This window comes from Ceratotherium simum, chromosome 23 (genome assembly GCF_057802395.1).
Source record: "Ceratotherium simum simum isolate JZ-2026a chromosome 23, ASM5780239v1, whole genome shotgun sequence".
Classification (NCBI taxonomy): Eukaryota; Metazoa; Chordata; class Mammalia; order Perissodactyla; family Rhinocerotidae; genus Ceratotherium; species Ceratotherium simum.
In genome coordinates this window covers 32,626,051-32,652,364 of record NC_141922.1, presented here as the reverse complement: position 1 = coordinate 32,652,364, position 26,314 = coordinate 32,626,051, and the positions used below count along the sequence as shown (strand labels likewise).

At 36.7% G+C, this 26,314-nt stretch overlaps 1 protein-coding gene across 3 annotated transcripts in view; it reads right to left on the bottom strand.

The window, feature by feature from the left end:
• Positions 1-7,655: 7,655 nt before the first annotated feature.
• The window catches only part of ANGPT1 (angiopoietin 1), a 249,471-nt gene continuing 230,812 nt past the window's right edge, over positions 7,656-26,314 (bottom strand). For all 3 annotated transcript variants that reach the window (XM_004431258.3, XM_014788115.2, XM_087447548.1), the window contains exons 8-9: positions 22,052-22,182; positions 7,656-9,922 (exon numbers count right to left, since the gene is read on the bottom strand). In XM_004431258.3, the coding sequence (XP_004431315.1) occupies positions 9,762-9,922; positions 22,052-22,182 (292 nt within the window). In that variant the 3' untranslated portion in view covers positions 7,656-9,761. The remainder of the gene's footprint in view (positions 9,923-22,051; positions 22,183-26,314) is intronic.

Here is a 26,314-nt window from a genome sequence, read left to right as displayed (position 1 = left end):
CTGATACATACAGACTTCTCTTAGTTTGGATTCTGCTGGAAGTAGAGCATGGGAAAAGGATTTAAGGGCAAGTAGTTTATTTGAGAGATGATCCCAGAAAACACTGATAAAGGATTGGAAAGAAGATATGTAAGAGAATAAGACAATAAATAGTATGCTACCAAGCTAGTTGCCAATGTGAGCAAATGGAGCTCATTTCTGCTGGGGAATCTGGAAGATAGTGTAGAACACACCCCAGCATCACCTCCATCAAGGGGAAAAGAAGCTGACGAGTTCATCTACAGCTAGATCTACCATCTGTTGAAGACTATTTCTTGAGACAGTAACTATCTAGTGCTTCTAGCTGACCCTGTGCAGGGCTGAGCATGCTCTTCTGATCAGAAAAACACCACCACCACCACCTCTCGCTGGAGAATCCAGGTTTTCCCAGTAAACAGCCATTCCCACGTAGAGGTAAATGCCGAGGGGCACCAATAGTGTATGACATGAGACTTCTCAGAATCTTGAGGCCTGGAGACAGTCAGTCAACTAACTTTTACTGATCCCTGTCTATACAACAGGCACTCTCCCTAAGTAGCTCATTCCCACTCTTAACCTACAGTCGCACAAAAGCAATACTATCGGAAGCTAATAGTCCAAGAGAGACTACAGCAGAAGCTTTTGTCTTTTTGTACAGCAATGGAAATACTGATGTCTCGCTTTTCCCACTCCACTGCCCCAAAAAATGCTGTCATCCTGCTCTCTGGGTCTCCCCTCCAGGGTGGGCTCAGACAGTGTTTTTGCTCTCTGAGTATTAGACTCACTCGGTTAATTACTAGTTTGGACATAGTCAGCTCAAATATGTCAACTTGTTACACTAGGATCCAGTGCTTGGTTCTGGTTTTTCCTTATACTTAAAAAAATATCTTTATTTTGAATAAATGTAATCCACATGATTCTCATTAGTATATAAATAATCTAATGTTCTTTTTACATGAGCTTTTTGATATTTGGGGAAAAATCTGTCTTTATAATCCTTTTGTTGAATGCAGGAAGACATTTTTCTTAAATATAAACTCTGAAGAAAAAAAAATGACTTGGTAGATTATTTTGAGTTCCTGCTGTTTTCTTTCATGTGTCACATGTCCATCCATCCCTCCACCCATCCACTCACCCAACCAACCTTTACTTACCACCTAAGCTGTCTCGGTGTTATTCTGGATCCTGGAAACACAAAGTAAAATAAGACACAAAACAAGAACTCAAGGGGTTTATAGTCTGGAACAGAAAACGGCAGTGCAAATCACCTGACACTTATTTGAGATTCAAGAATATTCTTGGAACAATTTTAGATTCTAGTAACACAAAAACTAATTAAATTTGATCCCTGACCCAAAATGCTCATTATCCAGAGAGAGAACAAGTATGTTAACAGCTGACTAGAACACAAGTCAAACTGTGAAAATTCTGTAATATAAGTAGAAGTAAAATGCCATGGGAGCATAGAAGAAGGATGAGTAATTGTGTTGAGAGGGATTTGGGTGGACCTCCAGGAGGAGGCAATTTTTACTTGGTGTGAACATTCACAGGCACAAATGTTATAGACTGAACTAGGCACCAGGCGTTGTGAAGTGACCCAGGTATGGCAGAATGAAGCTTTTAAGCTAGGTGGTGCTATTCATTTCATTATTTTCCACATATGAAAATCACTGGAAGAAGTAGATTAGTCTTGGTAAAGTTGTAACTCCTCTGGACAGTTTGTTGTCCCATTATCTTAAGTGGCCATTCCAAACTTATTTCAAACACTATTTAAGTGAACTGCCTACACTTGCATAGTTTCCTTCCCTTCCGTGTCCTCCATAAATAGAGGCCAGTAGCTGGCTGTTCCACCCATGACATTTCATTCCCTCATAGTCTCCTCTCTTGAAGAGGAAGAGATGTTTCTCCTCCTATCCAAACTAAGCATCCCCTCACTTCCTCTATTCTTAATCCCAAGATCTCAGCCACCTTGAAATACTTGCTCCCTCAAGGACCTTTCTGTTTCTTCTTTCAGCCTCAGCTCTTCTAAAGGCCCATTTTCCCTAGCCTGCAAAGACATTCATGTGTCTCTCACCCTTCAAACCATCTCTATCCTTGTTTCAGTCACTCTGGTTCCCTCCCTATCTCCTTCCATTCTCAGACATCTTCTTGAAAGTACAATCTAAACCAAAGCTTCTCAAACTTTAATGTCCGTAAGAGTCACTTGAGGATCTCGTTAAAATAAAGATTCTAACTCAGTACGGGGCGGGGCCTGAGGTTCTGCATTTCTAACCGGTCTCCAGCCTATAATGCTGTTCTAGAAGTCATTCTAAATAGCAAAGTTCTAAACTCTAATTCTCCTCATGTCCTGATGTCTCATTTATCCATATCACTCTTGTTATCTGGCTTCTACCCCTACAGCTTTAATGCTGACCTCATAAAAACCACCAATTGTCCCTTGAATGCCAAATCTAAAGCATATTTTGCAATCATAATGCCCTCGCTCTATTTGGTGAGTTAGGCATCCCTGATTCTTTTTTCTTTCTTTTTTTTTTTTCCCTAAGGAAGACTGGCCTTGAGCTAGCATCTGTTGCCAATCCTCCTCTTTTTTTTTTTTTTTTGCTTGAGGAAGATTAGCCCTGAGCTATCAGTGCCAATCTTCCTCTATTTTGTAGGTGGGTCACTGCCACAGCATGGCTGATGAGTGTTGTATGTCTGCACCTGGGATCCAAACCCATGAACTCGGGCCATCGAAGTGGAGCACGCCAAACTTTAACGACTGCACCACTGGGCTGGCCCAGGCATCCCTGAATCTTGATGCAATCTACTCACCCGACTTCTATGACTCCATTCCCTCCTGGTTTTCCTTTTGTCTGTCTAGCCAGAATTTCTCATCTCCTTTTTAATTCTCTTTGTTTACCTGCTCTTTAAAATTTTTTATGTTCCATCAAGTTTTCCACTGAGATCTGTTTCAGTATATACTCTCTTGAAATAATCTCATCTAGTAATTTTAATTTCTAGATGCTATAAAGTTCAAAATCTTCCACCTTAGGTCTGCTTGAGCTCAGACTCATATATCCAATTGCCAAATTTGAATTACTAGCATCTCAAAATAAACATGTAAAATCTAACTCATTAGCCATTCCCCAAAACCTGTGTTCCCTATTTTGGACATTTGCACCACCTTCTATCTAATTAACCAAGAAAAAAATCTGGAATGACCTTGACCCCTTTCCCACCTTCCATCCCAATCATTAAATTCTTTGGACTCTTTTTCCTTAATATCTCTCAAAATCCAACTTCTCCAGTCCATTCTTACTGTACTGCTGTATAGATCAGGTCCTCATCCTAACACACTTGTGGAATAGTGTCCTCACTGATCCAAACTTCTCCAGTCTTACCCCCTTCTGATGCATCTACTAATTGCAGCAAGTATAGCCTTTCTAAAGTGTGCAAAACTCTTTATTGTCTCCCTTTAACAAGAAAGTAAAGCCTAAGCTTAGGAACATGAGGTCAAATCCTTCATTATCTGGCCCTATCTCTATTCTCATCTCCTGGTGCCCCTCCCTCAAATAAAGTTTACAGTCCATTCAAACTGAACTCGGAGTTCCCCATAACTCCATGCTCTCTGACATCTTTATGCCTTTGCAGTTCCTCCTCGGTCTCTCTGCAAACTCCCAATAAACTTTCAAAATAAAGCTCAGATGCCATCTTCTATAAAATGTATTGTGTAAAGTGAGGGAGGCCTACATATTTCTCTAAATTGCAAAAACATGTACATATAAAATTTACTATTGAGCAGTACTCATTCTTTTCTTTACACACATTATTATTATATACAACTACAGACAATACAACCTTCAGCAGACTTAATCACTCATCTCAGTATTTTCATCGCAGCTTAAACATACATACATTAATTTTAATTTAAAAATTTTTGTACTACTCTTTAATGTCTACTTATTTTTCTCACTAATTGTGAATTTCATTATGCCTTAATTGTCTGTATCCCTAGTACCTTCCTAATGCGTCATCTGGATGCTGGTAGTTGCTCACTATGCTTGTTAAAAATAATTTGCTTTCTGTCATTAAACCTATAAAATAATTTCCCAAAGGGAGAGCTGTGTAACTATAAGCCAGCATCTCATTATGACTATTATGTTTGTACTCTTCTCCTAGTGGGAATATTCAAGTTAACTTAGAGCCTTATGATTTTCTTCCCTAATATTTTACATCAGTTTTGATGTTTAGACGTTGTATTAAAGTGCACACAAATTAATATTTCCTGCTTATATTTTCTTTTAAATCCATTTTTGACTTCCAATGTTTTAGTACCTTTTTCTTTTTTTAGTTGATTCTGGTTCTCATACTGAACCAAGTGTGCTCAACTCCTGGTGAGTTAAATAAGACTCTACACCAGTGGAAGTTGTCTCACAAAGTAAAGCATATTTGCAGCAAATAGGAGGCCATGAGGAATCATTTCCAAAGTCATGGCGTCCCAAACAAAGGGAAGCAGGAACTTTTATTTTGGATGGGGAATAAATATTCAAAAGGGAAAGGCGGGTATTTGCTTGCACAGGCTCAGTTGGAGAACATGGTTGTGCATACACTGCAGATTATGGTAATGAGGCTTAATCTCCCCCTGAAGAGATCTTCGTGTTAAAATTAAGGCAAGGTCATGGGCCTAGCTCTTGTAGGGAGTCTTGGTTAGCTGCAGGGTGGTTGCTGGTTATGTTTCCTTAACATAAAAACAGTTAAATGCTTCCAAACCACCCTTGAGTTCCTTGGGGCACTAGTGAGGTGACAGTTCCTTACAGCATATCCAGGGAGCAGATGTATATATTTTTTTAAATTTAATTTATGTAAGAGGAACTTAGGTAAGGTAGTCCCAGTTCTGTGGCAGAACCAGCCGATAGTGGTACTTTCCTGGCTCCCACCATCACAGCATGCACATGGACTCCCCAAAGGCCAAGACAGAGTAGACGGATGGGCAGGATGCAGACAGGTCTTATGAGGGGATGACGTAGGAGCTTGCTTGTAAAGGATGATATCAGGAGTCATTCTCTTCTCCACCAAAACAAAACATCCTTTCACATTTTGATGAGAGTTATATGTCAGAAGTTGAGACTGGTTTTCCTAGGTTAAAAGGCAAAGCCCTGGGAGTTATTAAACCTTAACAGTTATCTGTCATTTGGGATGAGTCTACTGCTTTCTTTCTTGAAAGAACGCAAGAGACATAGTGACTTGTTTAATGTCAGTTTTTCCTAAGAATCCTTTTATGTTCTCTATAATAACTTGAAAGGCTGATATATTTATTGTAAGGAATCAATAAAGCAATGATCAGAGGAATATGGGGGAAAATATTGACCTTGAGTTAGAAGAGGCTAACTTTTATTGAAAGAGCCAAATCAACTAAAAAAGAGGCTGCAGTTGAACCTCAAATCCTAAGGCTGAAAATAAGATGCCCAAATACATATATCTAAATTCAAAATTATTATCTTACATTAAAATAATAATAATAATAAATGTGTAATAAAAATGAGTAATTACTATTCAAGAGTACATTCACATATTTATGTAATTTTAAAATTAAAAGAAGCATGTAGACCTCCCTCAATCTACACAATATATATGTTCCAGCAAAGGTGGTAACGAAGTGGATTTCTGAGATGACTAAAATTATAAATTTTGATATATTTTTTTCTGGAGGAGAATGAGCTAAGTTTAAAGTCTGAAAATAAATGGTTTAAGATACTGGTCAGATCTATGAGTATTGCATTTTATATAGATAGAAGGGATTTCTTAATCTTTCAGAGCAACTCAATTCCATTCAATGCTAACAAGGGCCCACTAGGTACTGTGGAGAATTAAAAAATGAGTAAGAGACAGCCTCCTACAAAACAGTGGCGAATATAAGACAAAGCTCAAGCAAAATGTGTTAAGAGCTGTAAGAGTATGTTAGTGGAGAGAGTCAATTAACAGAGGGCATCAGAAAAAGTGTTATGAAGCAGCTAATATTTTGATGCACCATGGAGGATTGTTAGAACTTTGCCCATCGGAAGGAAGAGAACATCATTTTAGGGAATGTTTCTGAAAACTTAGGATGCATAAGAATCTCATGTAGGGGTGGGGGAAAGGGCTGTATCACTTAGCTACAATAATGATCTTTAACAAAACACCCCAAAATATAGTGGCTTAAAACGACGACTCCTTCTTGTTTCTCATGATTATGCATGTTAGCTGGGCAGTTCTGCTGATCTGAGCCAGGCTCAGTTGAGCTCAGCCGAGATCATTCACGTATCTGGGGTTGTCTGCTGGGTCAGCTGGGGGCTGGCTAGACTAAGGTGATCTCATTTGGTAAACTCAGTCTTGCTTCCTGAGGTCTTTAATCCTGCATTAGGCTACCCTGTGCTTTTTCTCACGGCAGAGGTAGGGTGGAGCCAAATGGCTCTTGAGACCTAGGCTCAGAAGTGGCACACAGGCACTTCTGCATTCTATTGGCTGGAGCAAGCCTCAAGCCAGCCATTCAGGGGATGGGGAAAGACTCCACCTCTACATGGGATGAGCTGCAAAGTCACATTGTAAGGGCATGCACAGAGAAAGGGGAAAGATAGGGGTCATTTTTGCAATTAGTCTATCACAGAGCCTTCTTCATTTTGATTGGAATACTGAGTAGATGGAATGGAGCTATCTGGCAACGCAGGCTGGGGTTAACCTAACATGTTTATTTCAAATTCAGGCAGTAGTGAGGAAACACTGAAGGATTTTGAGCAGGGAAGAAACATGTACAGAAGTCTGGCTTTAAGAGTCAGCTTGTGTGGTTATGGGGTGAAGAGGAGCAGAGAGTAGCCGGAGAAAGAGTATCTTTTCCAATGGTGTAGGTGGAAGTTAATGAAAATTTGAATCAATGTGGAGGCAATGGGAGCAGAATCAAGGGGAAAGGTAAGAATCTTCCTTCTAAGCACTGAACGGATAAGACAGCTGATAGGAGCCGTGAGGGGTGAGGAGCCTCTCCTCTATGCTCTTTCTCTTTTATAATTCAGCTATTCAACACATATCCTATTATTCCACATTCAGAGTTCCCAGAATTTATTGTCAACTGTTGTATGCTAATACAGCATTTAATAATTGGCAAGTCATAACCATCATACAGTAGAGATGTAAGACTCAGACCTATTGCTTTGATCTACCATTCTAATAGAGAGAGCCTAGCTTTCTTCTCACATCCCAGACTGAACATTATTCAAAGACTGAGGCTTTAGTTCACTTAGCAGTTTTTTTTTCCAGTGATTTCATACTTCCACCGATCTCTAATTTTAAATTTGTAAAACATTTATTTAAAATGATATGAAGTTTCACAAATACATTATTTTCAATTTTATTAATATCAAATAAAGCTGTGATGGATGTGAAGAAATTTGCATAAAAGCCACATGAATTTTACTGAAATAAAAATTTAAAGACAAAATCCTAATATTTATCTTATCCTGAAATAATTAAATGCAATGGATATACATGTTAAGTGGCCACAAACATGTAGGCATCACACAATGCACATAATGGAGTCATAAAACATTTTATATTGTTTTATTATAAATAATTGGAAACAACTTCATTTTTCAAACCCAGATAACAAAACAGTAAATATCATGCTTTCTTTTTTTTCATTATTTCATTTTATTTTTGTAATATGCATTGGGAAATAGTATTATTTATCAAAATACTGGTAAAAAATAATCTGTAGGAACACAAAAGAGCAAAACACTCACTTCCATTCACTTAAATGAAAACAAGCAAGGTTTTTAGAGGCGAGGCTAAACAGTGCTATGAAGGAGTCGCCAAGGATAGAAAAACTGTAGAATACCTGTAAATATCACTTATAAGGCAAAATGGGGTTACACACAGATGCATAAATATAAAGACTTGATGGTAAACTTTAGAAAATACTTTCTTAAAAATGTGAATAGATTTTTCTCTCAAATGGAGGAAAGCCACAAAGGCATAATAGATCAAGTCACCAGGTCTGAAACTGGTATTGTTGCCTTGAAAAAAAACCTATTTTTTTAAGAAAGGAGAGCCAATATGCCTTTCAATTTTCTTATCTCATAGTAACTCATATTTTGATAAAAACTGTTCACTATTGTAACCTTGAACACTTAGAGGCAGAAAGTACTTCTTGATAAAATATTGTAGTAACTTCAAATTGCCATAAAAATCTGTGCCCCCAAATTCACTTAAAATAGATTATCCCATAGGAATATTTTCATTAAGAGATTTATAGCACCTAATAGAATTTTCTTAGTCAGATGACTGATTAATTTTCTTTTTTTGTGTTTCCCTAATGTATAATACAGAGTTTTGCCAATTTTCTCCATGAATAATAATTTTTAAAAATCAGAAACTGCCTAAGAAAAACAGAGGCTGAAGGAGAAAAATATAAAGAAATAAGTGGTATAGTAGATTTCTTTGAAAACTTGTGTTTATTTGCATCAATTAAGGACAACATTGAATATTCCAGATTAAACAGCTATTAGGTTTACCACGGATATAAACATACTATGTACAATGGTATTTATAATTCTTTTTTTATTTTTCATAGACTTCAAAGTGTATCTTTTACAGAAACTGGAACAGGGTGAATCTGGAAAGCATGTTTCAGTTAATTAGCAAAAATTAAATTAGCATGAAATAAAGTGAAGAATTGAAAATCATTATTTTTAAAATAATGAAGTTACACTTAAGTGTACACATACAAGAAGATACTGTAAGATAAACTGTTCCAGTTTACTTGGTTTTACTTCAACTTAATACACTCTAAAACACTGCTTTCATGTATAATATCACAGAAAATATTAAATGCATGTATATTATTTTAAGAGCTTGATGATATATTTCACATTCTTTAAACTTTACTCAGGCTATAAATATATTTATATCTCAGTCAGTCAGTTTTTAAAGTAAATGAAAACTGTAGCATGGGGGATAATTTTTCACCTCGTATGTCCATACTTGATTATGTCCATTTTTTTCTGAAAACTGTATCAAAAAATCAAAGAGTAATGGAGCATGTTTCTACCTCACACGTTGTTCTTCATGCACTAAAATTCTTTATGGTTTCCAAAATGAAATTTACATTTGAAGATGAGTTAACTGAAATCAACTAGTAAGTATGATTTAGGAATTAGGCTTCCGAAATCCATTAACATTTAACCAATTCAGAGGGCAATGCTGTTCTTCCTGAACTTTTATTAAAATTGTGCAACAGTATAAACTTACTGTTAGCAGGTTTGCATAGAAGTAACACCATTTCACTGGTGTAATACACCCTTTCCAAAGGATTATGGCAGGTCTGTTGCTATTCTTTATGTATATTCTTTTTTGTTGTTATTGTTCATTTTCTTCTTTTTCTTCTGTTTTACATGAAACAAACCATATTTATCATCTGGCTACCATAGTTCCAAAATAAGATCCAGTAGTAGTTTGAAGCACAGCGAGCTGAGCAATTTCTTCCCTTTTTACAGCATGACAGTGAGTGGCTTTCTCTATAGTTAAGATATATGAACATGGTAACCCCAAGTAGAGACTTTTGTGAACGCAAAAGGCTCCCAATCCACAGTCAAGAACCTTGATGACTTCACATAACTGCCACTTGTTGCTGGAAGGGAAACAATATTGTTTGCTTCAGAAGTTTTCAAGCAGTTTCTCATCTGGTAGCTTCTCCAGATTTCTTTGTTGCTTTTATAATTGCTTCTGACATTGTGCCTTCAAAAGTCTAAAGGTCGAATCATCATGGTTGTGGAACGTAAGGAGTAACTGGGCCCTTTGAAGTAATGCCACTTTATGCCATTCAGTTTTCCATGGTTTTGTCCCGCTGTATAAAACATTCCATTCAGATTGGATGGGCCACAAGCATCAAACCACCAGCCTGCAAGATTAATTAATAACGAAAGAGAGAAGAAGGGGAAGAAACAATTATAAACAAATTGAACATTTGGAAGTTAATGGCATTAACTGAAGGGGAATTTATTCATATTTGTTATGATTATTTGCAAATAGGAGGCATTTAATAAATATCTTCTCTGTATTGGAATTGTTTTAAATGTCATCGATTTAGGCAGTGTATGAACAATCAAAGCGATGAATGGTCTCATGAAAATCAGCTTTCAGTGTCACTCCATTGGGACTCATTTCACACTGTAATAATGGGAAGCCTCTGGGCTTCAAGATACAATCTAAGTCAGCCTGGATTTATACGTAGGGCAAGTGAAATGCAGATACCCTTAAGAGGCATCTGCCTTAAGCTTGTTGTTGGGAATAGAATAATTAATTACTAGTGATGAAATTCAGAAGATTAGACAACTGACATCTAAATAGAGAGAAAGGGATGTTCTCTATTTACTTCATAATTTTGCCAAGAACTAGCCCTCAGCTGCTTCTGAAATTATTTGGATACTGGGCAATGACTATGAATTTATATTACTAGGCCCTCTCTGTAGTTTATAGCAATATGGGAAGTGTTCATCAATAGTAGCCATATAGTTCGTATATTGCAGTATTTTTTCTGTGATTGTTCAAAAAGAAAAACAAACAGCTTGATGAGTAACATGGAGATCCTATGCTCTCTGTAAGGATAACTTAGTGCTTTTTTTTTTTTTAATGAATTAAGTTCTTAGATTTTTAGATAAAACATAGCACTTTTTCTCCCTCTTCTGAAGTAACACTACTGAAATCTTTAGGGAAAGATTTATGCCAGAGACATTCTGGCATATTTGTATTTGGATACAACTGACCTCCCTTTGATTACAGAGTTATACCTAAGGGACTAATAGTTAAGGAAAAAGCTGTACAGCTGATGTTTAACTGTAACATGAGCATCATCTTGCAGAAACTTTAGGAAAAGTTAAACGAAGAAAAGCTAGTTCTCACTTTTCAATTTTTGAACATGAATACAGCTGGGTTGTGTTTATAAAGTCATACTAGAGGAATAGCAAGCTATATTAATCACCAATTCATACTGGGAACAGCAAGGTATGTCTTGATCAATTTGGAAAGACACTGTATTCAATGCTGTTTTACCAACTGTACGCAAACAACAGAAATGCTAATACAGTCAAAACGAGGGACAAGGAGGTTCTTGTTTGGCAAGGGAAGAGGAACTGTAAAATTCCACCTTTTTTTCTTAATATTAATTCTTTAAAAATTTTTTTTGGTAAGTATAACCAGTAAAAATATGCTATTTATATTACTAAAGGCATTGTAATATTAGGAAATTTATTTACCCAGAAGACTCTCAAAGGACAAAATGAAACCCAACTTGACTGCTTCAGTGTTTTAACTGTCTCCTTTTTTATGACCTTCTTGAGGCACTCTTCCATCACATTAATGAGCCTTTCATAGTCTTTCAATTATCCACCATGGTCTCTGAAGCAAACGCAGTTACCCTGTTGTTGAGAACTACAAATCACAGAATGATCCTCGAAGTTATATTAGGGTATTCAGGGTAAAAGTGTGTGGTTTTGTTTGGTTTATAGAAAGTCACAAGAGTTCTGCAAGAGTGTGGGAGGTCTGTTGCAACAGCAGCCTGGCAATAAAGGGCACAGGCTGAAGGGTACATTCATTGGGAAACTTATGATGAGCTTAGGAAAGAGATAGGAAACAGTAGGGGCACATGAGAGAGTCAGATAAGTCGGGCACATGAGAGAATCAGAGAAGTTGATCGTGTGTATTGTTTCTAACGAGTGAAGTGGGGTAATGTTTGTGGTAAGGAGAATGGAATTTTGGGGACAGTGAAAGAACACCAGTATGGCTGGGTCAGAGTTAACAAGAAAAACAGTAGCCTGAAGTTGAGAGGGTCTGAAGACCAAATCACATAGTCTTTTGTTCATTATCCTGAGACCAATGGAAAGGCATGGTCTATATACAAGCCTACCTTGCATACTTAGTGCTGCACCTAACAGAGTTTGCTTAACAAATGCCTGGTGAGGGCCGGCCCCGTGGCTTAGTGGTTAAGTGCGCGTGCTCCGCTACTGGTGGCCCAGGTTCAGATCCGGGGCACGCACCGCTTCTCCAGCCATGCTGAGACCACGTCCCACATACAGCAACTAGAAGGATGTGCAACTATGACATACAACTATCTACTGGGGCTTTGGGGAAAAAAAAGGAGGAGGATTAAAAAAAAAAAAATGCCTGGTGAGTAACTACAGGCTTATTGATGGATTGACTTAGTTTCTCCTTGTAAAGCCTCTATGGTCTGAAGTAGTCTAGCTTGCTAAAAAGCTACATTTGATAGACACCCAAATATATAACATTCATGCTTATTGTATTCATTTCTTCTTTACTTATTCATTCAATATATAATTATTGTGAACTGTTGTCACAGAATACTCAACAAGTCAGATGTGGTCCCTGCCCTTATGGAACTTCTAATGTGAGAAACAGACAGAAAAGTAGCAAATAAATAAAATATCTACAAATCATGACCAAAAAGAAAAGAAATGAAAAAAAAGAGAAAAGAAAAGAATCAGGGAGCTATGAAGGAGAAAAACAGGAGACCTACTTGACTTTTCATGTTAATGGAAGAAGTTGATATTTACTGAGAGCTTAAGGATGAGAAGGAGGCAGCCACATGAAGACGAGGAAAGACTTCTGAGCAGAGCAGCTCATGTGGATCTTATGAGGGAGAAAGAGAGCTTTGGTTTAGGGACTAAAAGAACATCGGTGTAGCTGGTACAAAGGGAACACAGGGGAGACTGGTAGAAAATGAAGGCAGAGAAGTAGGCAGTCTTGGTGGAAAGCTGAACAATGTTTGTGGGAAAAAAAAAAAAAACATATTTAACCAGGGGAACCAGATCCGCCAGGTTAAATGTGTAATCAAATATTATTTAGAGCCCTCATTCTACAACTATGGTTTGCCAAAGTTATCCTGAGCATATGTGGCAGCATGATAAATAGGAGAAAAATGAATCTAGAATCAATTCAACAAATATTAACCATTGGATAGATATAAGGGTCAGAGTTGAGTAAAACTAAATTCCTGACTTCAAGGAGTACACAGTTTTGTGTAGGAGAGTGACAACAGACTGTTAAAAAATGAGATGATAGCCATTAAACATAGATGAAAAAAATCTTAGAAACAGAGACAGAAGGTCCTGTTTGTGGGTCCATAAGGTTCACTCATTTACCACCTGAGCTGGGTCTTGAAGGATGGGTGTGACTTATTGGACAGAAAGAGATTCTAAAGACAGTATGTACTCTGGGAGAGCAGGAGAGAGTGTCTGCCAGCAGAGTGGCTTGGCTGGAATGCCAGTGGGTAAGGGGTTGGAGAATACAGGGCTAGCAAAATAAACAGGAGTGAGAACATAGAGGTTTTTATTATATTTTTAGAAATTTTATTGTGGGCAATGGGGAGCCTGGAGAGCACCAGACCAGAAATTAGAAGACCCAGATTTCGATGCTGACTTCACCAATTAATAACCAAGAGATCTTAAGCAATAACATAAATAACATTTGATATTCATTGAACAGTTAATATGTGTCAGGAACTCTGCTAAAATATTTATATGCATTTTCTTATTTTATTCCCCAAACAGCCTTATGTGCTGTGGCAAGGATCATAATAAAGACATTGATACTCAGATAATTTAAGGAACATTTCCAAGATTACACAGTCACTTAGCTCCTCATTCAAAAGACGTGGATTATAAATGTCTGATCAACCATTTTCATAGCACAATTTCAGGGATCAAATAAGATGATGCACCATTAGGGCCTGTAACATCTTATCACAGTGCTTCACATAAGTTATCTAAGAAGTGGAGCAGAAGGTTTAGAGCAGGAACTAAAGGGATCAGATCTTGTCGGGCATCATAATGATTTAATAATGCAGCCAGATCATCAGTGCCAATATATTTCCTTATTTGCTTGATAAGAGTTTATTAGAGAAATACGAAAATAATTTGGACCCAAATGAGTACAGTTGTACAATGTTTGCATTGTAGAGACATGGCATTTAAGTACCTAATATGGATTTTGTTTTCAATGATTTGCTTTGATTATCTCTTTATCTTAAGATCAGTGGGCCATGTATGCTATGGACTATCAGAAAGCAATTAATGATAGTAAGATGATGAATTAATATGGCAGAAAACGAAATAAAAAGGCAATTATTTCTCATGACAATTTTGGTTGTAGTGTCCTTTATAAAATACTCTGGACTTCAAGGTAGCACAAATAGTTATTTCTGTGCAAGCAAGTATTCTCTGACACAAGCATTAAAACAAACTAAGGAATTTCTTTGTATCAACTATTTCCGTTTGTCCACTTTCTACCTCTCTTTGAAAAAGTTAAGCATCACCATGTCTTTTAAACATAAATCCTGAAAAAAAAAAGTTTTAAAGCATATATATAGAAATCAGGCAAAAGTATAGCAGACTCCTGGTTACTCGTATGTAATCCCTGGTATTCACAGGTAATCATATGTACCCATCAGTACTCAGTACATATATAAGTTTGCATGGAATGAAGGTGTTCCATGTGAGTATGCCTGAGTTTGCAGTTCCTCTCTGATAAAATATCAAATAGCTGAATTATATATCCTCTGGGGAAATAGTAACTTTGTACTTTGTTCTGTATGTGCCTGGGAATAACAAAGGAGCAATATGCTCAAGAAGTTAATCTAGGAAAGGCACTGTAAACTTAAAAGAACTCAGTGATTCAAGCAAAGGATGGGAGAAAGCAGCAACTTCCATCTGCTATTGGGACAACTGATAAAATGTCTCAAATGTTTTAAGATTGGCAACTGCTGAGATGTACTTTGCCAAGCATTTTTCTTCATAACCTGTAACCTCATGTATATTTTAATAAGAAATCTGAGATGCATGTTTCTAATTCATTTACACTTAACTCATTAAAATTTAGTTTTGTAATAACTATCATGGGCTTCCCAGGCCTTTAAAAATCATTTGAGTCTTTTATCTTTGAAGCAGAAAATTCACATTTTATCACCAATAAATGAAACTTTGCCCAGAAAATAGGAATTTGATGCTAAACTTTGTACTCAGGAAGTTCAAATTTGTCTGACAGTCAGGAAACCTAACTCTCAAATTCTTCTGATCTTAAACAAAATGTTTCTCAACACTTCTTTTCTAAGGTAAAACATATAGAAAAAGGAAAAGATATATCTGTTTTTATGGATTTCTTTCATTCATTTTCAATGCATGCATTCTAATCAGCAATATGCAACAGAACGTGGATTGAAAATAAGATTTTCCTCTTATATCACTAACTAAATAAGGATGGAGGCTGAACTAAACTGATTGGTGCCATTGTTGTCAATGGGATCATCATGAAAAATCACTTGCTGAGTTCACCTGTACAAAGCTAGCTCTACCCATAGCTAGCCTCAAGGAGCGGCAGCAAGAGTCTTGTGTGCAAGAGGCAAAGGAGCTTTCTAGAAGTCTGCATTCCCTCTGTCATCTTGTACTATATCCCCTTCAGGCCAAGGACTTGGCTTTTTTTTCCTTTCTCTTCTTTTTTTTCCAAAGATGAAAAGTTGTTTATCCTGGCCAGGAATCTTGAATTCATTTAAACCCTATAGGTATTCTCTTACTGTCTCTTCTCCCTTAGACCTCATTTCACTTTTAACGACGTTTAAGTGAGGAAATCCTCATGAAAATGTGCTTCAAAGAGTAAAATAGAGCTAAACTGTTGTCTTTGAATGCCATTCCTTTTAACAGAGGCAGTAAAAGGAGTGGATAAGGCAATGGCTTATCTGGAGGTTCAAATCCTATCTCTGACACTAGTTGTGTGACCTTTGGCAAGTTATCTAACTTTTCCATATCTCAGTTCTTGCCAAAAGCATTATTCTGGTCACTAGTTCAAAGGGTTTTTAGAAGCATCATGTAAGTTATTAACTATAAATCATTTAGGGTAATGTAAAAATGCCTGTTAGTAAGAGTGCAATAAATATCTGGGATATTATTATTAGAGTAAAATACAAACAAAATTGTTTGATTATTTCTCATCCACTGTCAATTATTAGCCTTTGGTAGCAGCCTAGTGTTATAGGCTTATCAGTTCTGGTTCACCTTTTCCCAAACTTATATTTTGAAAGACATTTTCTGATATTCTTTGCTCTTTCAAGCAAAAAGAGCAAATAAGTAATAGTAAGTAAAAATTTGCCCCAGAAAATAGGAATATAATCCTAAACTTTGCACTTAGGATGTTCACATTGATTTGAAAGTCAGGCACCTAACACTCAAAATTTTCTAATTCTGAAGTTTAGTTTTCTAGGGTTTAGTTATTCTTTTGTTTTTGGTCAGGAAGATTCATCCTGATCTAACATCTGTTGCCAATCTTTCTATTTTTTTCCCTTGAGGAAGACTAGCCCTGAGCTAACATGTGTGCTAATCTTCCTCTGTTTTGTATGTGGGTCACCACCACAGCATGGCTTGATGAGTAGTGTGGGTCTGCACCCAGGATCCGAACCTGCGAACCCTGGGCCGCCAAAGCAGAGCATGCTGAACTTAACCACTATGGGGCCGGCCCTGAGGGTTTAGTTATTCTTAAAATTTAGTTGCAATCCTCAATATTCATCCCATCATTCTATGTGTGTGCATGAAAATACATATATATACTTATGCAATTTAAATCTAAGTTCACACAAGAGTCACATTCATACTCACATTGATTTATTTTTATGTCTTCTTACTAGGACCAGTTGTAATTTTGCAAAGTCCTCTCAGAGTCTCTGATAACATATTCATTCATTTAACCAATATTTATTGAGCACATGACAGACACTGTGCTAGGCACTGAGGATAGAGCGATAGACAGCACAAAGACCCTGCCTTCAAGGAATGTACATTTTTGTGGAATAGACTTACAGATTATGTACTAAATAAGAAATTGCTTTGGAACAAAGAAACGCAATGTAGATTTCTGTGGTCAACCTTAAATTATCCATATGGATCTTTTCTCTCAACATTTTTGACTTAAAATCTAGGGAATGTCAGTTATCTGACAATGCTTAGCACATCCTTCCTGGCTTATTAAAAACTCTAAGATAACTATATTTTCCCAAAGATCTTGTCACTTCAGCATCACACACCAGTTGGAGAAGCTACTAATTTCTTTGGTTTTCTTTGTCTTCTTCAAAATTATATAGCAGGCGATATCAACTCTCTGCTGTAAGCATTTATCAACTCTCTGCTGCTAGCATCTGGTAAGTTCTAGGGTGTACTAAGAAATTTATGTGGATGGCTTTATCCTCTCTTTTAGGACTGAACTGAGAAATATCCTTTGTTAGCTTTAGCAAAGTCCTGTCTGTCGGCTGACATAGTTTATGTGTGGGAAAAGAGATCAGGGTTTCTACCACAACAGATTCTTTCTGCAGAAGGTTAGGTCACATTTTTACATAGCTTTTACATTATATACTAAATATGGAAATTGTGTTGAAAGAAAAGTAAGGTAAGGAAAGGAATGTAAAACAATACCGTGTTTTGTTTTGTTTTTTTCCGGCAACGTTTAGCAATTGTAGTTTCTAACAGACTTTTAGAAATACTTATTTTGAAGAATGCTAATTTACTACCAAATACCATGTTTTCTTTGAATGTAAGTTCACTGTGCGTTTGACAATCTAGTAATAAAAGTTTTCCATTTTCACAATTCTGGAGTCAGAGTTGTTTTGCATATTTATTTTTTATACAATAAATCCATATAAACAAAAGCATGCATGAACAAGATTATGTTTTCATTTTCTTAATTAAATATTAGATAAAACTTAAGTTTACAATGAAACTGATTTCCTTTCTTTGGTCTCAGGAGGACACAATAGGAGCTCTCCTGTGGAACTAAGAGAATATTTCCTACAATCATCTCTTAAATTTACCCTCCCACTACTGAAATATACAGATTTGTCGTAATAGCCTATATAAAAGGGGAAACCTAAGAAGAAAACTTACAAATTTTCCAAAGGCCAATGAAATCACAGAGCAAAGATATTTCTGGCTTATAAATCTATGCTGACAAATCATCTCTACTTAATGATTAATTAAGCGGTCAATTCCATAGAAAATCTGTGTGGCAATTTGATCTTGAAATATATGCTCTGGTCCCATAAGAAATGTGTAATGAAACATAAAAATTATTCAATATATAAATTGGGTGGAAGAACTGCTGGCTTTCTGGTGAGGTGGGAACAAGTACATATATTTCTGGGAAAGGAGGTGTAAAACACTGTGGTATCTATTTCTATTGATGGCAAATGTGCTTTCTCAGCCCACTACACCTCTTTTCCACTCAACAATGTACTATAAATTACAACCCATGCATTGAAAGATAGTATTACTTGTTTTTCCCTACTGTAGCCACAATGAGTACAAGGAATAATAGAGTCACAGAACCAGAAAAAAATGTGAGACATTCTTATTTAGACCCACAACTACAGGAACATGCATAAGTAAACTCTTTCAGATGAATAGCTTTATATTCTCTTCTTGAAGATGTCCATAACCAGAAATGCACAATCTTCCCTGGCAGCTCATTCCAGCATTTGATCCCTGGACACTCCCTCTAAAGTCGCTTCCCCCTTCCTCCAATAACTCTATCACATATTGTATTTTGTCCCTAGAACTTGTATGGTTTGAAACGGGGTTACTTATTATTTACTTTTTTGTTGATGGTCTCCCTTCATAGATGCAAGCTCTATTCTGTCTTGCCTATTTCTCTAATAGTAATTGACCCTTAATAGTTACTCATTAAAAATATATTAAATTGATAGAAGGAAGTTAAGAAGTTAGGATGTTAGGAAGGAAGGAAGACCAAAATGTTCTACTTTATGTCTAGCTGAAATACTTTCTGCTTTCGATTAAGCCCATCTCCTGTTGGTTAGTCATTGACAGATAAGGGTAGCAATGATACCACATTCTCCAACTAACATGCCTCCTTGTACTTGAAGAAAACTATGTAGGACAGTTAGTGGGGAATAAATTTTACTTTATTCTTAATTCCTTTTAGAAGAAACAAAGAAAAAAATATAAAAAACCAAGATAAAACAAAGCTTTAATGGATGATGATAGAGAACTATAAATTATTAGTTTGAAAGAGTATGAAATTTCACTGCTTAAAAGAGACTATTTTAAATAGGCAACAAATTCAAATGCAAATTTTAAAAAAAAGAAAGGAAAAATCATTAGATGAAAAAAATGGTTCTAAGGGGAAAATATGACAGGAACTAAAGAGTGGTACTGGGGTGTAGTTAATTAGAACGTAAGGCCCAGGCAATACTCAAGTTACCTGGCCTGTCACTGACTGTCATCCTTATGCTCTCCAATTCTTAGCTATCTAAATTCCACATTCCAGCTTTGCAGAGTCAATAGCTTTTCAAGACCTGGGTTCTTTCAAAAGGATATTGGATAGGGTAATGGCATTTATTACAAAAACATATTTACTTAGACTATTCCAGCCCAAGCAATAAGTGGAAATTTTCTCTCGGCAACATATGTGTTTATTGATGAGTAAGAAGCAGGTCCAAGAATGATTATGGATGAACGAACATGACAAAGTTCAATCATTTGAAGCAGAAATAAAATCATAAATCTGAGCAATGACGTTTTCTCATTGACAACCAAGAGGTGCTTTCTCCTCTTTGCTTTGTTCTATATTTTCATTATGATGACAGGAATATGAACAGCTTGGAACATTCTTCTAAGGAAACATTTGAAAGATTTTACTGTTGGTCTTTCATGTTTTGTATTTATTTGGTAAGGAAAATTATCTGTAAAAACAGACATGGAGAAAATGAAGCATATTTATATTAAAATGGGCAGGAAACTGGAGAAAGTCATTTTGTCTTTGTATAAAATTGCTGACAATTCCATTTATGGGATCAAGAAGGCAATGAAAAGAAAAATTTTCTTTCAGGAAAAAAGTTCAGAATCTTATCCGTGGGTACCACTTTGTAAAAAACATTCTAAATTTGTAACAACTGTTTGAGGGAGGGGGTCATAAAATTACATGTAGAGGACTTTTAATTATTTGATGGGGTTGAATGTGATGCCAAAATGGCATGTTTAAAGCTTAGGGAGGGGCCGGCCCCGTGGCTTAGCGGTTAAGTGCGCGCGCTCTGCTGCTAGCGGCCGGGTTCGGATCCCGGGCGCGCACCAACGCACCGCTTCTCTGGCCACGCTGAGGATGCGTCCCACATGCAGCAATTAGAGGGATGTGCAGCTATGACATACAACTATCTACTGGGGCTTTGGGGGAAAATAAATAAATAAATAAAAATTTAAAGCTTAGGGAGAAGAATATGATGGAGGCAGAATCATGACAGGTTGGCTTTAATAATACTAGGGTTGGTCTCATGTTGAAAAAATGTCAATATAAGTGCAGTGGATGGGGATCAATGGGATGTGATTCGGTGGTGGTAGTAATAGAGGGCTTGTGGATGGTCTGCAAAACCTTCTCTCCATACTCTTCCATGCTCTGTTAATTGATAAGAAAAATGTCAACTTAATGATTCATTTCATTGGCTTCAAAATTTGAAAGTGATTTCAAGGGTTACAAATGTTCCTTCATTCGTTCATGTACCATATTTTACTGAGTTCTTATGTGCCACAATCTACCACCCTAGATGTCAGGGATAAAATGGTGAACATTTACTTTTGTTTTCCTTATGTACAAGGCGGAGATTAGAGTTTCCCTCCCTGCTTATCTCACAGACTTGGTTTGGAGTTCAAGTAAGATAGTACAATGTATACAGTAATATATAATAATATGTAATAATAATGGCAGCAATATCATACTTGGGGAAGGAAGATACTAGATTTAAAGAATTTTTTCCTTACTAGCATGAAAACATGTTTTGTTATAGAATAACACAGAGAGAGAATCAGAACAGTTGAAGGTAGGAGGGGTTGCTATTCTGTTAAAAGAGGGAAGCAACACTAAAACTGTGAGAGGAGAAACACAAGGAAAAAAAGTTTCCTTTACAATGTTGTTTGGTGCAAATTCCTTTCTTTCCAGAGCCCATAACATGCGTGAGCTACATCAGTTGCAACCAGTTTTACCTTAGCGTTTCTCAAACTTCAGTCTGTCGTGTATCAACTTCACAGTTTTTGCCATATCCATTTATAAATTTTATTAATATTTAATTTTTTTCTTTAAATCAATAATTTTTAAAATATCAAATATTGTAAATACATTTAAAAATGTATTCCTTTAAAGAGGAAATCAATACCACTTGCTATAATAAAAGACAGATATAGAACCCAATAAAATTAAAACAAAAACACTTTATTTAATTCTAGGTAGGTGCCATTGCCTTGGCAGGGTCCTGAGCCTGAGGCCAAAGGGTTTGCTCTCTCTTTGCTAAGAAGGGTGATTACTGAGTAAGTGCTAAAGAAATGTTACAGATATTCTAGCACCAAATTGAGAATTTCTCTTTGACACAATCAGAAGGCTGGAACATAATGAAAAGGTGCAAAAGGATTCACTTTCTTACTCAATGATACAAAATTATTTAATGGTCTCTCCTATACCAGCTCAAATGTCTTGCAGAGGTCACTACCATATAACACAAAGCCCTGGTATAGCTGGTCCGAACTGTATGACTTTAGATCTAACTACACTTCTATATTCTTATTCTATTTCAATAGAATGATCAATGAACTCTATTACACAGCTGCAAAGCATTTTGTAAGAAGTTGTGTTTTTTTTTTCTGTATGCTGAATTCTCAAATTGTTGTTCCTTCCACTATGGGTATCATTATGACTATTTAGAAGGTAGAATAACTGGGAGTTTAAGAGCCTAAAGAATTTATTCAGGACAAAGCTTAGCACGCTCCCTCTACAGATGTTGGAGGAGGCAAAACTTCTAAACATGCTAGCAATGTCTTGCATAAGAACACATGGTAAATTAGTGGGCAGAGCAAAATGATCTCCAGGGACTTGCTCTTACGTTTCCTGACCAGAAGATCATAATCCTTTCTTATAGACAAGAAACTTCCAGCCTCAAACCAATGAAACATAACTTAGAGAATGGCCCCATAGGACTTACCTCCCGTTAGCATGAGGGCACATTTGCACATACAGTTGTCATTATCAGCATCTTTAGTGCTGAAATCAGCACCGTGTAAGATCAGGCTGCTCTGTTTTCCTGCTGTCCCAGTGTGACCCTTTAAATACAACCTTAAGTTAAAAAAGAAAAAAAAAAAGATAAGCCATTTAACAGCACAACAGAACCCAGAAGACCGGTTTGTTGAATGTTTTCCTTTTTCATCATTTTCTCCTTTCTTTCAATTCAGCCCTTCCAACAAACTGCTACAAGACCCAAGCTCTCTGAATGAAAAGAAAAAAGGAAGGCAGGAAGGCAGGGAGAAAGGAAGAAAGAGAGTGGGAGAAAAGGATGGAGGGAGGGAGAGAGGATGGGAGGAAAGAAGGAAGGAAAGAAAGACTCCAAATTACAGATAGGTAAAATTCTCTACGGCTGTGTGCTTGGTGTTTATTTCACTAGGCACATTCACACTCACATAAGTCCCTGATAATGTAGGATCCACAAAAGGAAAAGGGGTTTATTTTTTTAGGTTAGGAGCATTAACCTTTAAATAAAAAATGCCTTGTAGAGTAGCACTAGGGCACATCACCATTAATGCTGAATACAGATGATGCACTAAATATTATTATTAATAGCAATAAAAACAATCCTCATTGATTGAGGACTTGCTTTGTGCCAAGCACTCTGCTAAGTGCTTTCCAGCTATTATTTAATATTTATATTAAACCTGTGATCCAGGTATTAATATCCCAATTTTGCATACTAAGTCTTAGAGAGGCTGAGTTAGCTGCATTTGACTTTGAAATCCAAGCTGTTAATCATATGTATTCCCTGGACAAATGTTCGTAGAGCACATACTATATACCAGAAATAGTTCTCAGCACTTAAGATATATCAACAAACAAAATAGACAAAAAGCTATGCCCTTGAGGGGCTTACATTCTAGCGACATCCCTAAAATTAAGTTCAAAATCCCAACTGTTTAACCTCAAATATGGCATTCTTCAAAGAACCTACCTTACTCTCCAGAAACATTTCTTATATAAAACTTACATTAACCTAGATCAGGGGCTCTCCAACAGTTGTACATACAGCAAATCATCTGGTCGTTTGTGAAAAAGACCAATTCACTAGGTCTAGGAATTTGTGTTTTCAACTAGCATTTCAGATTACTCTTTGCAGACTGTTCAAGGAGAACGTTTTGAAGAATATTGGTCTAGAATTCAAATATTAGTGAACAAATCCCAATAATCGTCTGATGTAGTTCCCTGACGTCTGCTCATTTCCTCTTGATCTTATATGGTGCTTTCATATTCATCTGGATACTTTGAACAAATGCAAACTCACCCAGGTCCTTCAGTGGCTCCTCAGGGCTCAGAATAGCTATACTAAGGTTGATGGTAGCGTCAGTTTTATACTCAAGGTCTTCTCTGGTTGAGACTCCATCCTTCTCTCTAACGCTACCTAACCCTGCTCCTCTGCTCTCATTCATCAAAATCATCTAGCAATATTCCCTTCAAATCCATGTATTTTACCACCTCTGTGCCTGAGTCTTATTTATGAATCCCATCCACCCACAGTATAGTTAATGGGTGACTAACATCTCTGTATGAGTGAGACACTACTAGGAGTTAGGCTAGCTCTGAACAAAATTATTATTAAACAGAAACAATAAAGATCAATTAACATTTGGCTATATATATACTTCCACATATATATTTGACTTGTGTTTACACCTAAGTATACATATATGTCCCATGATTATTTTGTGAGGTTGATACTATTTTTAGCAAATAACAGTACTGTTGTATGCTTGTGCCAACATATTTAACAAATATTTTGCAGAGATTTTTGAGCCAGAGCAAATATACAATTAAACTCTACTCAAGTTTTGTTGGTTTCAATGATTAAGAGAACTTATCGTTAACAGTAGGCTGAAGGAAGCTTCTAATGCTGAATTATCACATACAAACTTATATTTTAAAACTCTGACAGGCAGGCTAAAAGTCACTGGTAAGGCAAAATTGTAGAATTTTTGAGAATTTTGAACATTTTAGGTTGCAGGCAGCTCACATGGAGGTGGGTTTCACCAGGGGAAAGTAAGGTGAAAGGTCATCAATGGAGTCCTGGGACATGCTACCTGGGTGAATTCACCACCTTCCACATCTGGTCTGAAGTTTTAATTGGATGACTTTCTCAGCCTCTCAGAGACAGACATACACTCGCAAAATTAAGAAAGACTTTTGTCACGTCTTCAATTATAGTAAAAATAGGAACATTGCTGGGGCCCAGTCTCACGGTCTCCTTAGAGAAAATTTCACACAGAAAGCTAAATTCTAATCAGAAAGTTGCTTGTTTGGTGAACATAGAATCAGAGTTGGAAGAAGAAGATGAATGATTCCAAAATTCATGGCTGTATCTGTGACTCTGCTGGCCTGAACTCTCCTGCTCTATGGGGACTGGATGAGTTTAGCCCACAGGCGCTCTTAGATGAGAGACGTTAAACTAATTCCAACTCTGATTCATGGTTCCTCTATGATTTGTGATGACTTTCCTTCTTACGGAATTAAGGTAAGTCAATACCATTTTCCCTGCACTAGCTTTAAGCTCACTAATGGGGATAGACTTTCCAGGACACAATGATTTTCTACACTGTCTTTTGCAGGTAAATCAGCACAAATGTTGACCTGACATTAAATGAGTGACTGCTAAGTGCTGGATATAGTTAAATATAGTTTACACTTTTATCCTTTCACATGAAGGCTATAGTTTAAACCTCATAATAGTTGCTTTTATAAGAAGAAGAAAGGCAATAGGAATGTACAATTATAAATTTGGGAAGTAGAGAAAAGCAAAAAGAAGAAAATAAAAAGCAACCCAAATCTCATCTCTGAATTTAACTACTCTTAACGTTATGGCTTATATACATTTAGTCTTTTCCTTTTCTCCCATCCAAATAGAAAATATTATTTATTTTTAAACATGTAATATCTGATCATATTCTTATAAAAATTTTGAACAATCCACATAAAGTTTTTGCCCACAGGCCCATCTCACCTACCTCTCTAGAAGTAATTGCTTGTGTCAGTTTGTACCCTTCAAAACAGCTTTTCCTCATGCATAAATACAAATTAAATTATACTTTACTTTTTGTGTGAGTGTGTGAGGAAGAATTGCCCTGAGCTAACATCCATTGCCAATCCTCCTCCTTTCTGCTGAGGAAGACTGGCCCTGGGCTAACATCCACGCCCATCTTCCTCTACTTTACATGGGACGCCGCCACAGTATGGCTTGAAAAACAGTGTGTTAGTCCACGCCTGGGATCCGAACCTGCAAACCACGGGCCGCTGAAGTGGAGCGTGCGAACTTAACCACTACACCACTGGGCTGGCCCCCTTTACCTTTTTTTTTATAACATACTTTTCATATATAATTTTATAACCATTTTTCCATGCCATTACATATTCTTCTCCAACATCATTTGGAAGCTACTGAATGAGTATATCACCAATTGTGACAAGTTTAAGGGTGCTTTCATATATCTCTAAATATGTATGTAAGTATATATGTTAGGGTTAGAATAAAGTGTAGAATAAACATCTACAGTGTGTTTTGCTGACCTTTACCTCTCTGGACCTCAACAATGAGATACATTAAAATCTGTGAGTAAAAAGAGACATTCTTCTAGATCCATTTAATCAAGATTTGAAGGTCAGCCTTCTAGTCCTGGCAGCTCTTCTCTGAATTATTGCAGAAGTCTTACGACTGGTCTCATGGCCTTGAGTCTTGAGCCCCTAAAATCCAAGTTCCATGTGGCTCATTCAAAAACATGCATCTCATCATTCCTCTTCCCTGGTTAAACTCCCTCAGTTGTTCTCCTAACACATGAAAGATAAAGTCCAAATTCCTTATTTATTGTGGTTTACAAGGACTTTGAAGATCTAGCCCTTGCCTACTTTCTCCCACACCACCCTCATACCCCCACACCTTCTCTCTCTTATTTTCTGCACACATACATAATGCTTTAGATTTACCAATCACTTGTTCCCTCAAAGCATCACACTCCCACTTCTCTGTACATCTACGTGTGCTTCCCCTCTTCCTCGAAGGCCCTTTCCTGGAAGGCCTTTCCAGCTGCTGAACTCCTACTCATCCTTTATGATTCATTTCAAGTATAACCTCAAAGAACATCAGATGAATACCTTTGCAATGAAACTTATTGTGCTGTATTTTAATTGTCTTTTTATTTATCTTCTCCCATAATAA